We start from the raw sequence: 19070 nt of genomic DNA on the forward strand, positions 1-19070 counted from the left end.
CATTTTTGCAATCTATATTTTAGTTTTCAGGCAGCATACTGATAAGTATATCTACTTAAAAACCAAAAAACAGGTTGTAAAAATGCATGCAAAAGCTCACAATTCAACTTTAAAACAAATGTTGAAACAGTGGTGTTTCTAGGGGTGTGTGGACCACACCGACTGATGCACACAGGGGGGTGACACCACTACTCACCAAAAATTTTTAAATCTTGGTATTTTTGAATAATACCATCATGGTATATATCATTTGATGTGTAATTTCATGCAGAATGCAATGAAACAAACCATGTTGAAATATCTCTAGTCTATCAAAAGTTATAGCAAAAAAAAAAACCACCAGTGGGCGGGGTGATGGTAATTACCATGCCCACCACCTGAAGTGTTGCCACACCCACTGCATGGGAGGTGGGCCAGCATAGGGGTGATGGCTGGCCTCCTGCATAGGGTGACACAAACCCTGGAGATACCATTGTAGTGAAATGCCAGTGTATTTGACCGAATCCATCTATAATAGATGGGGCTGGTGATTTCTCTTTAGATGTAACAACTCCTTTTGGTTGCTCCCTATATAGGTAACCTTGTTGGTGGAGGTGTGGACAAAAGACAAATAGCCAGCATTCAGGAATCTGTGGGAGAAACCAGCTCACAAAGCGTGGTGGTGGCAGTGGACAGGTAGTATAATGTGTAGCTTGCATTGTAAATAAAATGTGGAAAACTTACTATGCTAGTTATCACAGTGACTGTGCTATAGGTTTTGGGATCCAAGCCATACTATGTTTTACAACATTCAGGCTGCAATCCTAACTGCACTTTCCTGAGAGTAAGCCCCATTGAACAAAATAGGACTTACTTCTGAGTAGACCCAGTTAGGATTGTGTCCTGGCATGATCTGTGGTGAGGAGGCCCAGTGTGCTAAAAGATAGGGATGGGCCTTAGGGTAAGCAAGTGCTGCTGCTGGTTCTTTCTTTTCTCCTTCTGACTTAATGAAACTGCTTGGGATCCGATATCGTGCCCAGAATCTAAAATATTTCTTATACCATCATTGTGGACTTGCATGAAATGAAGAATTCCATATTATAAGAATCATCTCATGACAACTGCTTAGTTGTCAATGATTTGGTTTTGTTCCTTAGTGCATTGAATGCTGCATATGTTTCATTCTAACATTGCATAGCTATAATATGTAGTAGACTCTAATTTTCTGTGTCTCAGAGTTTAACTATATGTTGAACTTACTCTGCAGGATATTTACTGGCTCAACAAGATTGGATGGAAATGCAATAGGTATGTATGTTGAGAAAATACACTGAAATGGAAAGTGGCCGCATTGGATCGTTCCAGATTTAACCATGTCTCATATCTTTAAATGTTAGTTGACTTTGTTCGATGGTTGTGTGCTGTTTCCATGGATGAACTGGCTTCCCCTCACCATCCACGCATGTTCAGCCTGCAGAAGATAGTTGAGATCTCCTACTACAACATGAACAGAATTAGGCTACAGTGGTCCAGGATATGGCATGTAATTGGAGATCATTTCAATAAGGTATTTCAAAAAATTTAAATCTATAGAACAGACAGTTTTCAGTACAAATGTTGGGTGGGGCTCAAAGTGATGTGACTGGGGCTTAAAGTGATGTGACTGTTCATATACAGGGTTATCTTGATGCCTGAACAGGTAGTGATGTACTGAAAGCTGGAATGTGTTACTCATATCACCAGGTAGAAAGTCAGTATGTGCAGAGAGCATATATGGAACTTGACAGACAAGATTGCAACTGGGTCATTAGAAACTTTTGTTAGAAAACCCCCAGAAAGAGGACCTGGAGGCTTCATGTGGCAAGTCATCAGTAATTTTTGTTCAGTTTTCCGCACTTGCCATTCTTCAGTGGTCAGAACCTTGTGGTATTTGCCCCTTTCCATCAAAGACACCTAAATTAGACAGAACTTATTTTTCCTCCAACAACTTGATCACACTTTTGTAATTTGGAGGATCCCACAGATGAGTCTGATTAATGTCGGCTTCACAAATGAGTGTTGCGTAGCAGATGAATTTTTATTGGCCAAATAACTGTATAAAATTTTGAAAGGTCTCAGAGGATGTGATAGGAGTTCTACTGTTTGTCTTGAATAGTCACAGACCTGTGGCATGTCTCCCTCAGACTAATGATAAGATTAGTATTGACTAAATAAATTGATTTGGTCTGTCATGTTTTCTACTTAAACGTTTCCTCAACAAGTACTAAGCTTGTAAGCCTATTACAATGAAATAAGCTCAAATGAAATCAGGGAGACTTAACTGCCAATTTGTTTAGGATGGGAACATTAAGGGTATTTGACACTTTTTGAAAATCCTTGTTCTAAACTTTCTCTGTAATATTTGCACCTGTTGCATTTATGAACCAATCAAGTTGCAGGGCTGGTTTTTTATAGTCCAGTTTTCATTTTGTGTATATATGCATTGTGCACTTGTTTGAGGGAATGCCTAATTCTCTTCAATAGGTTGGTTGTAATCCTAATGAAGATGTGGCCATTTTTGCAGTTGATTCTTTGAGACAACTGTCAATGAAGTTTCTTGAAAAGGGAGAGTTAGCCAATTTCCGATTTCAGAAAGACTTTTTGAGGCCTTTCGAGCATATCATGAAGAAAAACAGGTTTGTGCTGCTTATCACTTGAAATATGAACTTGCTACTTGCACTCATGTGAATGTATAATGATGATGATTTTCTGTATATTATATTTGATATACTTTTAATATTTGTCTTCGGTTTTAATTTGGCCTTCGTTCACTGCTTTGAGCACCCCATGACTGTGATGGGAAAGTAGGATATAATTAAATATATATTTATAACATAAATTACACCCTAAATGAGGTGGTGACAGTTTTTTTATTGCTTTATTTTTTTCTCTAGATCACCAACAATTCGAGACATGGTAATACGCTGCATTGCTCAGATGGTGAATTCTCAAGCTGCTAATATTCGCTCAGGATGGAAAAACATCTTTGCAGTATTTCATCAGGCAGCATCAGATCATGATGGGAATATTGTGGAATTGGCATTTCAGACAACAGGTCACATAGTTAGTAAGTAACTTTTAACAAGACTGACCAATCCTGAGCTGCCCAGCGCCCAGGGCTGCAGCGGTGCCAAAATGGCTGCCACTGTATCTTATGGACATTGGGCAGCCACCAGTGGCTCCCAGTTGGGGGAAGGGAACATATGTCCCCTTCCCCTGAGTAAAGGAAGCAGTCCCACAATAGGGCTATTCGACTCTATTCCGGCTATTTAGCTGGTGCAGAGTAAAGCAGTCCCATGTCGGACCGGGAGGCTGACGCGGGGCTATGGATCTGGCAAAGCTGAACTCCCTTGGTCCCATTCCGCTCCCTCCTCCTGCCCTGGAACGCCTCCCCCACCCTCCCCAGTCACCTCTCTGCTGCCCGGTGCGCACCTGGAGCTCCGGGTGGTGGTCACCCATTCTCTGCTGGCTTAACATGGGCTTGCGCTGAGTCAGCACCTGTGCTGGCCCAGCAGTAAGTGTCACAGGCATGTGTTATGGCACATTTGTGACACAACACACTGGCGCTGAGCTGGCGCGATCTGGTTTGGATCAGGCCGTAAGTAATGTTTAACAAGACTAACATTTCAAAAGTTAGCAGTGGCAGTCAGACTCAAAACAGTTAGAGGCCACTTATGATGTTCTTGTTTTGAGCTACACTTCGCATCATAGCTTTATGTCTGGAAGTTGCTGGGCTTTTGTCCTTTCTGAAAAAGAAAGAGTAATGGTAATATAGGTTGGAAATTCTCCTTTTGTCTGCCGATGACAATAGGAGAATTCAGCAACTCTAAATTGGAAAAGTTGAACTGCAGCCATAGCCTCACTCACAGCAACATGTGGTATAGTTGCCTTACAGATATGGATGGTTTGATGTGTTGCTATAGGTTCAATAGTGCTGAAAAATTGAATTACACACTGCTATTTTGGTTCTGGAGGTTCTTCTCTGTGACTTGGAATACATAATTCTGGAGAAGTTGCCTAGGAAGCATCAAGCAAAAATAGATTTAAGATGGTTTTCAAAATGAAATTGGTATGTTCAGTTGTATAATTCAGGCCTGTACCACATTATTTTATCATTTATTTGATTTTTACTTTGTCTTTCTCCTCGAAGGGCACCCAAGGTGGCTGTGATTCTTCGAACAGAATGCAGTCCACTGGCCTTGTATTGCGGGCTGCCAAGTGCTTGACATCAGATAACTGCACTTGGAGTACCAGACAGGCAGTAAAAAGAGGCTTATTGAGCCTTTGGTGGGCACCATAACAGCTACTGGTCTGTGTGACAGGGTCAAAATACACAAGTTTTGCTGCCCTGGTATAGGTGTACAGCTGCCAGAACTGCAATGGTGTGATTTGTTAACTGCATTATGTAGATAGTGTTGTTTATAGCTCTGCTGACCTGGCTAGCTTTATATACTTAAGCTAATGATACAGTCAGGTCACCGCTCATGCTAGGGTTAGGTTCTGTAATAAAGGGAAAAGTTTTAACTGAAATGTAGTTTTAACTGAAATTTGACAACCTGTACTGTGTCTTTAAAAACTGTAAGAGGCACGCGGTAGCAGAGACTGACTGAAGGAACCAACAGATGCATTCTCCCATCTCATGCTAACTCCAGGGCATATACTCCATAAATGAATGAGGGGCACTGTTTACACTGCTGCTTTTTTCTTCCTCTTTTCTGGTTTGTTGCTGAGTGTGTATACTTGAATTTGTGCAAATGTAGTACGCGTATGATATGACCTGACCGTATTCCCAAGATGTCCAACCCTGATTCTGATGCTGGTGCTATTGTGTGTGTTTCATTCTGTTTCTTCCACAGCCAGTATCTTTCAACAGCATTTTCCTGCAGCAATAGATTCATTTCAGGATGCTGTGAAATGTTTATCAGAATTTGCCTGTAATGCTGCATTTCCAGACACCAGCATGGAAGCTATTAGACTTATCCGTTATTGTGCTAAATACGTTTCAGAGAGACCTCAGGTATTTTTTCCTCTGCATGTTTATATTTCTGCTACTATTTAAGTTTATTAACTATTGCATGTTAAAATACCTTTTGAATTTTAAAAGTGAGGGAAAGTGTTGTAATTAAAAATTAACAGGGTGTAGAGTGACTTGCCTGAAGAGAAGTTTTAACACAGCCTTTGTCATCACTGTTCAGCTGAGCCCTTCAATTCTGAAGCAAGATCTGATTAAGTAATTTAAGCATGTCTGTTTAAACTGTATCTTATTGTCAGCTCTTATCTGATTACAGGTTTTAAGAGAATACACCAGTGATGACATGAATGTGGCTCCTGGAGATAGAGTTTGGGTCCGAGGATGGTTCCCAATTTTGTTTGAACTTTCCTGTATTATAAATCGGTGCAAGCTAGATGTGCGGACAAGGTAGCGAACAGGGAAACTTGGTTTTGCTTCTCTATTCAGCTATCGGCACTCTTTACTTTAATGTTCTTTTGTTTTTTTCATATTGCAGGGGCCTAACGGTTATGTTTGAAATTATGAAGAGCTATGGTCATACCTTTGAAAAGCACTGGTGGCAAGATCTGTTTCGAATTGTGTTTAGGATATTTGATAACATGAAACTTCCAGAGCAGCAAACAGAGGTATCGAGGGCCTTTTAAAAAGTAATCCTCTATAGAAGGAAACTGGATTGCAGTCTTAATATAGGAATCAAAGCCATATGTGATTTTGTGAACTTCTATTATTCCTTTTTAGTGAAGTGGGGGCTCTCTGTTTGAGAGGTGAACATTTTGTTGCTTGAGAGTTTTGTTGCCTGGAGCAAGAACAGTGCTAAAATAAGATTTCCTTCTCTGTTTGATTCCTTGATGTGGGTATTGCCTCCTTCATATCAAGGCGAAACAAGTACTGCAAGAAGTTTATAGTCTGATAGTGAGGAAGGGGCAAGGGTGGTGGTCTTATTTATTTATAAACTTTATTGTAACTATTATACAATCGAAAGCCTTCCTAATTCATTTCAACAAAAATACAATGCTGTTTTTTTCTCTCAATAGAAATCTGAATGGATGACTACTACGTGTAATCATGCACTTTTTGCAGTCTGTGATGTATTCACACAATTTTATGAAGCTTTGAATGAGATCCTCCTTCCTGACATATTTGCACAGTTACACTGGTGTGTAAAACAAGGTAGCTTATTTACATACATGTCACTTTGTTTTGAATGAATACCTTTTGAGGGAGGTATGTGTTCAATACCTTTTTTGTTCCTCCACCTTACTCTTCTCCCCATTGTGTCTTGAAATGAGAAAATCCCTAAGGTAAATCATCCTTTTTCAATTTAATTATTGCCATACACTGCACCTTCATGAAGAACTACATCTTCATGGAAAAACAATGCCTCATTTTGCAAACAAGTGTATGTATGTGTTTACAGAAGCCATGCTGAAAATCATTTTTGTCCTTGTTTATTGCTTTTTAAAATATGTAACCAATTTCTCTACCTTTTCTGATTGCATTTTCCAAACATCCTTGGTTCAAAGCCCTGTCCTTTCAGTCACCTGGCAGGGGTGGAATTTAAAATGATTTGTTTGTTAAAAACCCAATGTATGTACCCTTAAATAGTCTTTGGAACTTCAGAAGCATCAACAGTTTTGGTAGTGCCTTCACAAAGCTGAACTCTACAAATTTTCCAAATCGTGACCATGTCCAAAAATGGTCCTACAGCTACTTATAATATATTTCAACACCCGATGGCATTCTATTGCATCTAGATTATTGGTTCTGTAATTATTATTTAATCAAGCTATTTCCAGTGAAAAGCAAGCTAGAAACAGAAAGTATCAAGGGAATGGTTTTCTAGGTACCAGCTGTTGAGCTGTATGATTGTAATGTATGTATGTAATGATTCCTCCCATTGTCCCTAAACTGCTGATCAAGAAATTTACAGTGTAATCGTAGGCAAGTCAACTCAGAAGTAAGCCTCACTGAATTCAATTGGACTTATGTGGGAGTAAGTGTGTTATAGGATTGCAGCCTTGGTGTGCTTGTCAAGACCTGCTTCTTGACTTTGCACAACTGTCCCATCTCAAGGATGTTCATGCCGTATTCTGCACAAGACCATTGAGGTTAGCATTTCTGGCCTTGCATAAAGACTTGTCTTGTATGATTGAACATTTTTTCATAGCTAAATATTCTGTTTATATCTGCCCATGATTCTGTTCTATTATTCCAACATAAAAACAGATCCCTCAAATTCAGGCTGGCTTCCTCCTGTTGCCCTGCCATCCACCTGCTTCTTATCATTAGCCATTGTTTTCCCTTGTATATAAACTGATACAAACACTAACCATGTTTCCCTCAAAAGTCAAGATTTGAAAACCATTTCAAACAATGGTTTGACAGTTGGGTTCTGGATTGTTTTGGAACCATGGTTAAAACTAACTAGCATCACTGCATTTACGAGGAAATAAGGGGAAAGAACAGCGTATAAGGGGAAACAACAGCGAATGACAGCAAGTGGAATTGCTTTGGGAAAGAGAATGTTAGTTTTTGATTCTGCCAACCATGATTTGCAGTGAAAACATAACATTAGATATGCTCCAGTTTGTTGAGTTTTGTGCTACTGTGCTGTCTTACTATCTGTTAAACACAATATGAAAGCACAGCCAATCTTAAGATCGAGCAGTTACAAAAACACCATCCAACAAAGTATGTATAACAGCGAATATTCTTTAATTTTGTTAATATGTGACATGTTCTGTTTTCCTACAGATAATGAGCAACTAGCTCGATCAGGTACTAACTGCTTAGAAAGCCTTGTAATATCAAATGGACAAAAATTCAGTCCTGAAGTCTGGGACCAAACCTGCAATTGTATGCTAGAGATCTTCAAAACTACAATTCCTCATGTGTAAGTATAATTCCAGACACTGCAGAATATGCTTAGTGGTTTAAAATGAGATTACATTTCTGATCTGTTTGTTTCTTCCTTGAAGTTTGTTAACATGGAGGCCAGTAGGAATGGAAGATGATTCATCTGAAAAGCATTTGGTAAGTGCTCCAATTTCTCCCTGGCCCCCTCCACTGTTAAATTGTACACAAAATTAAGATGCATGTGATAGCTTTCTGGACACTTACGGTGAGGAATAGACACTAGTTGACAGAGCATTCATTTGCCTGTTGGACCTAAAATATTCTTCCATGTTAAGAACAGGAAGAAAACTTAGAACTTTAAATAATGAAAATTAGTAGCAATTCATAAAGTGGCTAAAGATAATACATTTTGTTTAAAAGTTATAATACGTTCTGTTGCCTTGAAACTGAGAGTTATGACACATTGGTGAGGGAACCATAAACCCAGCTGCTGTTTCTTTTAGGATATAGACCTGGATCGCCAGTCTTTAAGCAGTTTTGACAAAAATGCTTCAGAAAGGGGGCAGAGCCAATTCTCAAATCCTACAGACGAGAGCTGGAAAGGTGGACCTTATTCAAGTAAGCCTGTACTTCAGCTTCCATAACATCTACATACATGGCAGGTTATACATTGTTCATTAGCTGCTTCCACACTTTTCTTTTGTATTTTTCATCCTGTGTTCACTTCTTCTTATGGAAAATTGTAGCAGCAACACTATTAGATCATTTCATGCTAATGTGTTTTTTGTGGTGACATCTTACTTTTTGTTTAAATTTAATTAGTTGCAATTTTGGGGGGATTAAAGGATCACTAGTTTGTCCAGCATGGAAAGGGGCTAATGGAAACTTTTAATTAAAAGTTTTCTGTTTTTGTTCTCTAATGGGTAGGAGGATTGAGTACAGGGGCCTTCGTTATCCACAGGTTCAGCATCTGCGGATTCATAACCCGCAGATGCCAAGCCAGACTGGAGCAGAGCTCCAGTTGGGCTAGGAGGGTGCAAAGGTCCTGGAAACCTGCAGTTTTCAATACCCGTAGTTTTCCATATCCATGGGGGTTCCACGAACGGAACCTCCATGGATAATAAGGAACAACTGTACTGGTTTCCTTGCATTTTCTCCCTAATTTTGTTACTACCTATCTTACTGTAAAATAACAAAAGCAAAAAAAAAGTTTGTTACAAGTACAATCAAACCTGTGTTAACTGGCACTCAGTTAAGCAGCAAATTTGGTTAACTGAAATCTTTGCTCACCACCTTAAGCAGTCAGAAATGTCAGCGAAGAGTGCATTGCTTACCTAAACCTCAGTTCCCCTGCTTTCATCTTCACTTTCTTGAAAGGTGCCATTCTACCCTCTATCAAAAGAATGGAGAATCCTTTGGGAGTGGAGATGTTTCACTTCCTTCTTCACAAGGGCCTCATGAGGAAGGAAGTGGAAGTGAAGTGTCTCTACTCCTAAAGGGCTCTCATGAAGAAAGAAAGAGTGGCACAGCAGAAGGGACTCATAGAATCAGTGGATGTTGGCAAGGAGGGAAAATGTCATGGGTTGTTTTCAAAATGGTTTTGTTGTTAATGGCATGTCATGTTAGTGGTGATAACTAACAATGCAGTAGTTCAGGAATGTCATAGTTTCCAGTCTCTAGAAAATGCTGTAAAATGTATGCTTTGAGAAGAATGTACATGGAAGAGGCTGCAGCTACATAATTGATACATTTATACGAGTACATGGAACAAGGTTAAATGGTTTTTTGGACGAAAACCTAGTATGCTGATATGCTTTCAGACCAGAAACTCTTTGCCAGTCTCCTCATTAAGTGTGTCGTGCAGCTGGAATTGATACAGACCATTGACAACATAGTATTTTACCCAGCAACGAGCAAGAAGGAAGATGCCGAGCATATGGCTGCTGCTCAGGTAAGAAACCTCAAATATTTTCTAGTGTTGCAACCTCTTGGCTTTGCATTTTGCTGATATGTTAAGAATAATAAAGTGGAGTGGGAGAGAGAACTTATACAAGAATTCTTCTGCTTGGTATATGAAATCTCCTTAAAACTGTGTATTTAACTTGAGCTTAACAGATCTAACATCCTGGCTTTATTGTAAAAGAAGAAAAGACCTAAACAAGTGGAGCAAGATTTCAGTTAAATATGTTTTGCTGACCACTGAATATTTGCATGGTTTTCAAAGTGGACTGTGAATTAAAGGACAAGACTGAAAATAATGATATTCTGATTTTCTTTAAGCCTGTAGATCAGTGTTTCTCCATGTTTGTCCCTCAGTGTACCACTTTGCATGGTCCACCTTTTTAGAAGTACCACTGGAAGTAGCCAGCAATGATGTCACCACCAGTTACTTTCGGATTGGGAGGCCAGACATAACACAAAAAACACCAGGAAGAGGATCAGGGCAGACAGGAGGGCTTTTTCCAGCGCACAAAAAGCACATTCTGGAACTCTGTCCATCAAACCAAGCCTCCTAATGCTGCTTGTAGCATTGCATTGCTGGTCTCATTGCTAGGGAACAGGGGTCTGGGGGTCCTTCAAGTACCACTAGACAGCACCTTGAGTACCACTGGTTGAGAAACACTGCTGTAGATGTATGAATTCTAGGGGATGAACCTTACTGTTAAGCTGATACAAACTTAGAATACATTATTGCTAGTAAAGCTAGCAACATTATTAGTAAAACTACTAGGTTTGTTCTAAACTAACAGCCCTATCCTATGAAGGTCTACTCAGAAGTCTGTTCAGTGGGGTCTACTTCCAAGAAAGTGTGCATAGGATTGTAACCTAAGGCTGAGAACAACCTGTAATGTTCCCCCATGGCCACAGCTATTTTTATTGTCATTTCTTCCTTTCTCCAGCAGAGAGGGAACACATCTAAATAAAAGGCATCTGGCTTCTGAGTGCAATTGTGTTTCTGCATAATGTATGGTTCTTTCTCAGTGACCGTATCATGTAAACCCTATGAATGTGCCCTCTATGTTCTGGAGAAAAAAATGTGGAGAAAAATATTAGACTGAGCTCTGTCTATTAAAGCGTTAATGGAAATACTGTATAAAACAGATAAAAATCCTCTGAGATTTTTGAAATTTACTTCTTAAGCCAATATTTCCTGTAATTGAATTTTTGTCTTTAGAGGGACACACTAGATACAGACATTCACATTAACACTGAAGACCAAGGAATGTACAAATACATGTCTTCCCAGCATTTGTTCAAGTTATTGGATTGTCTGCAAGAGTCTCATTCATTCTCAAAAGCTTTTAACTCAAATTATGAACAAAGGACTGTCCTGTGGAGAGCAGGTAAGCATGAAAATGTGGTGTACTGAGGGTTTTAAAATTTTTTCCCCAATTTACCAGTACCTTATTCTCATTGATTTAAGTCTTAAACTGAAAATCTAAAAATTTTGATATATAATAGCATTGGATCATTGCTTTGGTTTTGTAATTAAGTATATAATTTACATGATATGATTTCTAAATGATAATTTTACATTACTGGTGCTCTTATGAGAATCGGTGTACAGGTATAACCTAATTATCAATTTTTTTTACCTGCGGTTTTATCTCAATGTGATGAGAAGGGCCCATTAAATTAAAGGAAAAAAGTCACTTAACACTAGTCTTGTTAATGCAAGAGAGGGCAACCAGCTGACAATCCATCAATCATTCTCTCTCCAGGCACTTAGAACAGCTTAACTTCCAGGCAAGTGACCTCTCCCTTCCCCCTGAGCAGGTGAAAGAAAGATAATCACTTTGCATTCTTTCCCAGCGCTGTGCTCAGGATGAAGGGAGGAGTCGCTGGCTTGGAGTGAAGCCTTTCTAAGCACCTGAAGAGAGACTGATGGATTGTCTGCCTAATGTCTCTATCTTACATCACAAAGGTCAGCAAGGCTGTTTTTAAATCACGTAGCAAAGGGACATTGTTCTTTAAATGGATTTGCTTTAATGCGATTTTTGCCATCCACATGAACCCTCACGAATACCAAGACTCAACCTGTATGTGATAGTTGTTCACAATACCTCTGTGCAGATTTGATTCCAGTAAATGTGCTCAGATTTGGAAAACTGAAGCCAAAGCTGTAGCACTTATTGGACCCTCACAGAGGGTAGGAACCATTTCATTTTTGGGATTCTGGGGGCCAAGTTTGGTCCAAAGGCTTATTTTTTTCTACAGATCTCCAGGACATGTTTTAGAGTTAAGCACCCTGAGAAAATGTGGTTGTATCACTATCCTGTTAATTCCTAGGGTTCAAGGGGAAATCAAAGCCCAATCTTTTAAAACAAGAGACCAGCAGTTTGGCTTGTTGTCTGAGAATCCTTTTTCGAATGTATGTTGATGAAAACCGCAGAGACTCCTGGGAAGCTATACAAGAGAGACTGCTGAAGTAAGGATTATTTCCATTTTTTCAAAAATGCTATTGGGTGCAGATTGATTATGAGTGCTGGGTTCTGATGCCTGTACAGAGTTCCTCCATTTAATGCTTCCTCCATTTAATGCTTCCTGTTAATTTCAGTATAGGAATTCAGTCAAGACATAGAAAGATATGTTCTTTCTGTGGGATGTTCTCTCCATTGAAGCCAGTGGGGAAGCCAGCATGTGCGTATGAATGCACACTTGATGTGTTGATGAGAATATGTGATTCTTTCACATTAGGTAGTGCAAGAGGACTTTAACTTCAGTGTGTTCTTGTAAGGTTTAATTCCAGGTATTTGGGAAAATTTATTTGGCGATTCTACTAATAAATGAATTTGAGCAGCTAGAAGTGTCCCAATAGGTGAACGGAAAACCACCCATTTGTACATCCGTGCAATATTTTACAGCTTGTTAGAAGATTCCAAAATTAATTTTTTAAAGGAAGATGTTAAATAAAATGTTTTAAAAAATTTTATCTCTATAATTTTCTTCCTTCCATTCTAGTGTACCTATGAAAGGTCCCACTTGTACCACTAGACTTGAGAATGGGTAGGTAGGAAAGCTGCCTGTGTGTTTGCTTACTATGCGTTTTATATTTATGCATATATAATCTCTCTCTAGTGTGTGTACGGAGGCAATGGCCTATTTTATCACCGTGAACTCAGAAAGCCATCGAGAGGCCTGGACCAATCTCTTGTTGTTACTTTTAACAAAAACGCTAAAAGTCAGTGATGAAAAGGTAAGAGATTCCTCTTTTATCCTGATAGTAGCTAAGCTAATTTATATGCAGGTATTCTGTACGAGTATATTGTGCCTTAAAACTTGAAGACTGCTAACTTTAAGAGTTTTTTTACTTATTTATATAGTGACGGGTTGACACATTGTATGAAAAAAAGCATTCCCTAGATCAGAGATGGCTAGCTTCCATAGCCTCAGGAGTTGCTCTAGGACTCCAGATAAGGGTGGTTGTGCTAAGCATCAGTACCATCTCAAGGTTAGAGCTTCGCATTGCACACATGAGCTCAGGTCATTAGATACAGAGCTCAAGGAGAGATACAATATTAAAAGGTGTGAAATATCTTGCATCCTTGGAACACTTTTAAAAATCTTCTTTACAAATTTAAAGAAGCTCTCCATGTGAAGAAGGTGCTTTGGGGGCTGAATCAGGATCTCCGGCTTCTGTGTGGCTAGTACTACACCTCTCTGATCCCCAAAAAGCTGTTTTACTGAAAGGTGGAATAAAAATGTGAAATATTTTAAGTGTGAAGTACCAGCAGACTTGTAAGTTTCCATCCCTGGATGTTACTTTGCCCAAGTCTCACTGTGAGAACAAAGGGCACAATCCTGGCTGGCATAAGTGGGAGGAAGCTGCGTTGGCGCATGTAGATGCGCCGATGCACGGAGGCCGGCAGAAGCCTCTGCAGTGGCTTCCTCGCTGCGACTTGTGTCAGCGCACCCGCACCGACACAAGGGACAAAGGTAGACATGAGGAGCTTGGAGGAGGCTGGAGGGAGGCGTTTCTGGGTGGGGGGAGGGCAGGCGATGGGTGGCCCCAGGGGCGGGGCTGGGACCCAGTGGTTACGCCGGATCCCAACCCCCATCCCCGGTGAGAACAGAGTGACTTCAAGCCGCTCCGCTCCGCTCTCCTTGGACTTGCGCCAACTCCACCTCCAGAGGTGGCACAGGTTCGAGGAGACCCACTAGGGCAGTCAGCCCTTACCCAGGGGTAAGGGGAAGCTGAGCCACTGCAGCCAACGAACCTGCGTTGGATGCAGCGCAAGCCTCCTGGCTTGCCTGCTCCAGCACAGGTTTGGATTGCACCCTAAGTTAATAGCGGAAACTTTGGCACTTTTTTTAGCTTTTGTAAAGTAATTTAACTGTTTTGTTTTTCCCTTCTCTTTGCAAGTTCAAAGCACATGCTTCAACATATTATCCTTACCTATGTGAAATAATGCAGTTTGACCTGATCCCAGAGCTCCGAGCTGTGCTGCGGAGGTTCTTCTTGCGTATAGGAGTAGTGTTCAAAATCTGGATTCCTGAAGAACAGTTACGGACAACAGGGACCCACTCGCTTGCATGGTAGCTCTATGGCTGCTGTTTCCCAAAGTTTGAATACTGCTAAGTTCAAAGAATGGATGCAGAAAGAAAGAAATTCATACCTGGCAGAGAAGAAACCACGAGAACAGCAGGGTTTTGCTGATCAAGCTGGTATTTCTGAAGGAAAGCTTTTGTCTTTTTTTAAAAATTCTGGCTGCCCTATAAGAATAGCTGTTAGCATTTCACAATTAAATGCAGTAAATGTAAAGTCATTCTTATCTCTAAGCTGTCTCTTCAAATCTGTTGTTTGCAATGGTTCCCTTTTAATGCCTTCCAGCTAATTTTACCATAATTTGCCAGTAATGATTAATGAATGGAAACTGTTTCCTCAGATAATACCGAATATATTTATATAGAGTTGTGATGTTAGCAAATGTATTAATAAATATTTAAGAGAGGGCTAAAGGTCATCTCAAAGTCATGCTGGAATATTTTTTCCTCCATTGGGGTACATCCAGTTAAAAACAGTGTGAATGTTGAGCTGAATTCTCTTTTAAAGTAGTATGGTGCTGTCTATTTTTTTTTTTTAAACATGGCAAGATGGTAACTGGATGGCAGTATGACCAACCCACCCAGCAAAAATCCAAAAGAATCTTTATTTCCAACCATCACCCTTGTCATCCACTTGGTGTGTGTTGTAGAACGTATGTGGTACGTTGGTCCCAGTGTGGCCTCATAGTGGGTTGTCTTGGAGCTGATATATTTCATCATTTGAACATACCCTTTGATCCTGAGCGTATAGCTATACTATCTTCAAGTTCAACAAAATATACTACCCCTAAACCAGCAAAACAAAAGCATTACACAAAGCCTCTTAATTCAGTTACTCAGTCTATGATTACTTGAATGGGTAAGAAGTGTGTTGGCTTGGAAAAAATCTTCTGTTTCTTGATATTAGATATGGAGTAAGGGATAAAGTAAGACAAATTGATTGTCAAAGTGCACATTGAATGACTTACAATTTATACTGGTTGATCAAGCCATTCCCTCTGAATTATACATAAGTTAGTATTTGGGTAGAAACGGTCTATCAAGATAATTCTACTTTTACTGCAGGAACTGTGAATTATGGCTGTTGTAATTGGTGGTTAGTATGTATTGACAGTGGTGGTATGAGAGAGAAGTCCGGTTCCTATTGGGACCACTTGATTTATTAATATAAGTGCACATGTACTTTCAACGGAAGCCTGTTGGTTAGGGGGCAATAGGAAGCAAACTTGCAATTTTTATCAGTGCAGTTCTATTAGGTCTATTGACTTTGGGCTTGAGGGGATTTTTTTTCTCTTTTTTGTAAGACTGTGTTTTAATATTCTTGGCTCAGCGAAGGCAATAGTTTTGAAAGGTATAGCAGACTAGAACCTACTGTGTAGTTGTATTTCACACTCTTGATGATGAGTATAAGATTTGTATAAGAGGGCAGGAAGAAAATGGTTTCCATCCCAAATGTATTAAAAATGCAAGTACAAAAGTATTACCAAGCATATTTTGAGCTACCCATATCTTCAAACAAGAATTGTAAAAGTATTAACAAAGTAAGAGGGGGAATGGTAGTTGGCTGGCTGCAATACTGAACAAAAGGTGTTGAAGTAAGTTCCACCGAAGACTACTCCTGAGTTTTAAATGTCTTCAGGATCAGTGTATTTTGAAACTTCTTGCTTTGTTAATTGGGTTGGCAGTTAGCACAACCAAAGTTGTTATACTTTTTTGGAGACCCAGAATTGATGGCTGGATTATTTTTTATTAAAGGTGCTCGCTTTCTTTCTTGAGTCTATTTTTGTTTATAAAGAAGTAGTGTTGGTTTTACATTTTGTTTCATGTTTAGCCATAAATATGACATGAAAACTGTTTCTGACACTTAATTTCTCTACCAAAGAATTTTACATGGTAACTGCAGTATTTCGTCTCATGTTAAGTGTGTTGTCTCACACATACAGATAAATTATTATATTGGTAATGTTTGCCATGGGCAGAATGTTGGGAGGAGAAAAGAACTTTAGCTTCTAAAGCAATTAAGACTTATGTTTGCAATTTTAAGTCTCATTTCATCCTGTATTGCAAGAAGTAATTTATTTTTTTAATTCTTACATCTGTATGTGATCCCATATTCTTTTTTAAACCGGACTATTTATTTTTGTCCCACTGTTGTGGTTCTGCTGTTCATGCCTTGTTCAAGTTCCAGCTCTTTCTGACAAATGCTACCTGTTCAAATTGGAATACATTTAAGGGAGCATGACAACAGATTTCAAAACCTGATTGAGAAGTGCAATACACAGGGATAGAAATAGTATCTTCCAAATCTTTGCAGTGTAAAATACTGTGAAGAAGCTTTATATATGAAATGTTGCTTATATGTAGAATTTTCCAGTCATACAACTTAGAGCCTTTTAAATTAAAGCCTTAGTATTAAACGATTTGATTTCCTTAGGAAAGCTCTGTTTAGTAAACTGTTGCATTGTTAAATGGCTGAATTCTAATTTAAAGACATGGGGAAAAAATGCCAGATTACCATCTAGTTATTCAGAGAGGAAAAGAAGCAGAGATCCATAACAGCCTTTTTTCACATGTTTGTGTGTATACTAGATCTGTAGAGAGTGATACAGTAGTACATGTAATGTCTGAGTGTGTTCTTGCAGTGGCTGTTGGCTTCAGCATACCTTTTTTGGCAATGCCAAACTAATGGACAATCATAATTATAGGAATTCTCCCAGAAGCTTCTATAGCAATATTGTTTGACCTGTGATCCTGAAGCAGGTTCTGCAGGCAAAGCACAGTCTATGCTGTGGTACATCTTTCAACCCACATGACATTTTATTGAGTTGGCACTGCTCAGCAACAGACCTGTATCATGGATTTAATACAAGGTATAAGATGTAGGTCCAGCATGTATGTAATGGTTAAGAGATCAGAAGTGAGCCACGGGCTCATGCAGGTTCCTTGCTAGCTTTCACTTTGGTTTAATGTTACACCTGCCCTGTTACTAATCAGATTCCCTTCTAACCAAGTTTTGCAAACCTCATGAATCTTGGTTTCAAACTCTCACTGAGATGGGAATCCTTGTTATAAATACTCTGAGCAGGTGCTGGTGTAGATGGAATGCTAAATCACAATTAAAGCCAACAAGAACAGAAGGTGGTGCATAATGTGAAACAGAGGGAGAAATTGGAACACGTCAATCTGCAACTAGCTCCAGATCTCTTAACCACGGTTGTTGATATTTCATCTGCAATGGGCCATAGGGTGCTTTTATACTTAAAATGTTTGTCCTGATTAAAATAAGTCATGTGACCAATGAGTATTTATAATCCCGTCCTACAAGTTATAACAATCTACATGTAGTCTGTTCATTCTCTCAACACTTGGAAGTGGGTACTCTACAAGAATTAGGTGAGAAAGAAGAGGATTTGCTGACAGAAGTCTTGAAGGTGAACTGAATTTTTACTGCTCCCAGTGTTGTCTTATGGAGCAAGTAGCATGTGTTCCCCCCCCCCACCTGGTCTTTTTGGAAGTGCATTTTATTTATACAAATTCCAAAATACAGATAGAACAAAGGCCCACTACAACCCCTTTAGTTGAAATTCTGTAGTATGAATTCAGGCCGAGGCTGCAGACCACAAATGTCTTAAGCCTGCATATTTGCACAAGCTGGCTTATTTTTAACAAAACTGATGGAATAAAGTATGCTTAAATGTTTTGTGCATTGCATTTTATATAGCTAACTCATCACTTGCATAGTGGTGGCACTAAAGTTAATGTAAGCAAGTGTGAATTACTTGTGTGTAAGCAAGTGTGAAAAGTAAATTTGCCCTTAAGTATTTAAAAATTGACCAGATGATGAGTTATGATCTTTGGCTTGAAGCAAACAACAAAAAAGTTGATTTCTGTGAGGTTCAATTCCCTATATGTCTTGACATTTTGTCCAAAATATCTCTTTTCAACTTTAAATAAAATATACTTTGTGCAAGATGTATGTTTTATCAATATAATGCCTAAATTAGTTATGAGCTACTTTTTTTCTTAAGAGATCTTCTATTATGAAGTGCATTTAATATCATTAAGTTAATGAAAAGCATTCCTTGCCCGATGGATGTATACATTTTTGAGAGAATAGCAGAATAATTATATAATATGAAAAGCTATGTAAATTTTTTTACATAAAATATGTATAATACTGTTGTATTCCATGCTTTAATCAGGTGGTAAATAAAGTTTAAAAACAAACTTTCCTTGTTAAATTAAGTGTTTTTAAAGTGTTAACTATTTGCATCCAAGCTATCTGCGTCATACTATAAGGCTCTACAGTAAGGATAAAATTTGTTTAGCCTGAGTAACTGGACAAGGTTCTCAGGGCTGCACAATCAACTATCGGCATACTTAACCCTTGCCCTTTCTGGCTGATGAAACGTGACAGAGAAGGGGCAGGAAGATGGGTACTTCTCAGGAAGAGCATACTACCATCTATTTTGAAGGGTGCAGTGAGGCTGCTCCTCAACAAACCCTTCCTGGATCCTTCTACCCTGGACAATTATCAGACAGCTTTCAATCTTTCTTTTGCAGCAGGGTAACTGAGCATATGCTGGTGACACCTTCAGAGGGTCTTAAGAACATAAGAACATAAGAACAGCCCCACTGG

At 39.1% G+C, this 19070-nt stretch overlaps 1 protein-coding gene across 1 annotated transcript in view; it reads left to right on the forward strand.

Annotated features, from left to right (window-relative positions):
• ARFGEF2 (ADP ribosylation factor guanine nucleotide exchange factor 2) overlaps positions 1-18629 on the forward strand; it is a 57902-nt gene extending 39273 nt beyond the window's left edge. The window contains exons 23-39 of the mRNA XM_066626593.1: positions 576-675; positions 1247-1287; positions 1377-1546; positions 2503-2654; positions 2913-3085; positions 4875-5035; positions 5307-5437; positions 5526-5655; positions 6064-6199; positions 7784-7922; positions 8008-8062; positions 8389-8503; positions 9706-9836; positions 11061-11229; positions 12176-12314; positions 12965-13082; positions 14250-18629. Coding sequence (XP_066482690.1) covers positions 576-675; positions 1247-1287; positions 1377-1546; positions 2503-2654; positions 2913-3085; positions 4875-5035; positions 5307-5437; positions 5526-5655; positions 6064-6199; positions 7784-7922; positions 8008-8062; positions 8389-8503; positions 9706-9836; positions 11061-11229; positions 12176-12314; positions 12965-13082; positions 14250-14426 — 2237 coding nt within the window. The 3' untranslated portion in view covers positions 14427-18629. The remainder of the gene's footprint in view (positions 1-575; positions 676-1246; positions 1288-1376; positions 1547-2502; positions 2655-2912; positions 3086-4874; positions 5036-5306; positions 5438-5525; positions 5656-6063; positions 6200-7783; positions 7923-8007; positions 8063-8388; positions 8504-9705; positions 9837-11060; positions 11230-12175; positions 12315-12964; positions 13083-14249) is intronic.
• Positions 18630-19070: the final 441 nt, after the last annotated feature.

Source organism: Tiliqua scincoides, chromosome 4 (assembly GCF_035046505.1).
Source record: "Tiliqua scincoides isolate rTilSci1 chromosome 4, rTilSci1.hap2, whole genome shotgun sequence".
In the NCBI taxonomy this organism is placed as follows: domain Eukaryota; kingdom Metazoa; phylum Chordata; class Lepidosauria; order Squamata; family Scincidae; genus Tiliqua; species Tiliqua scincoides.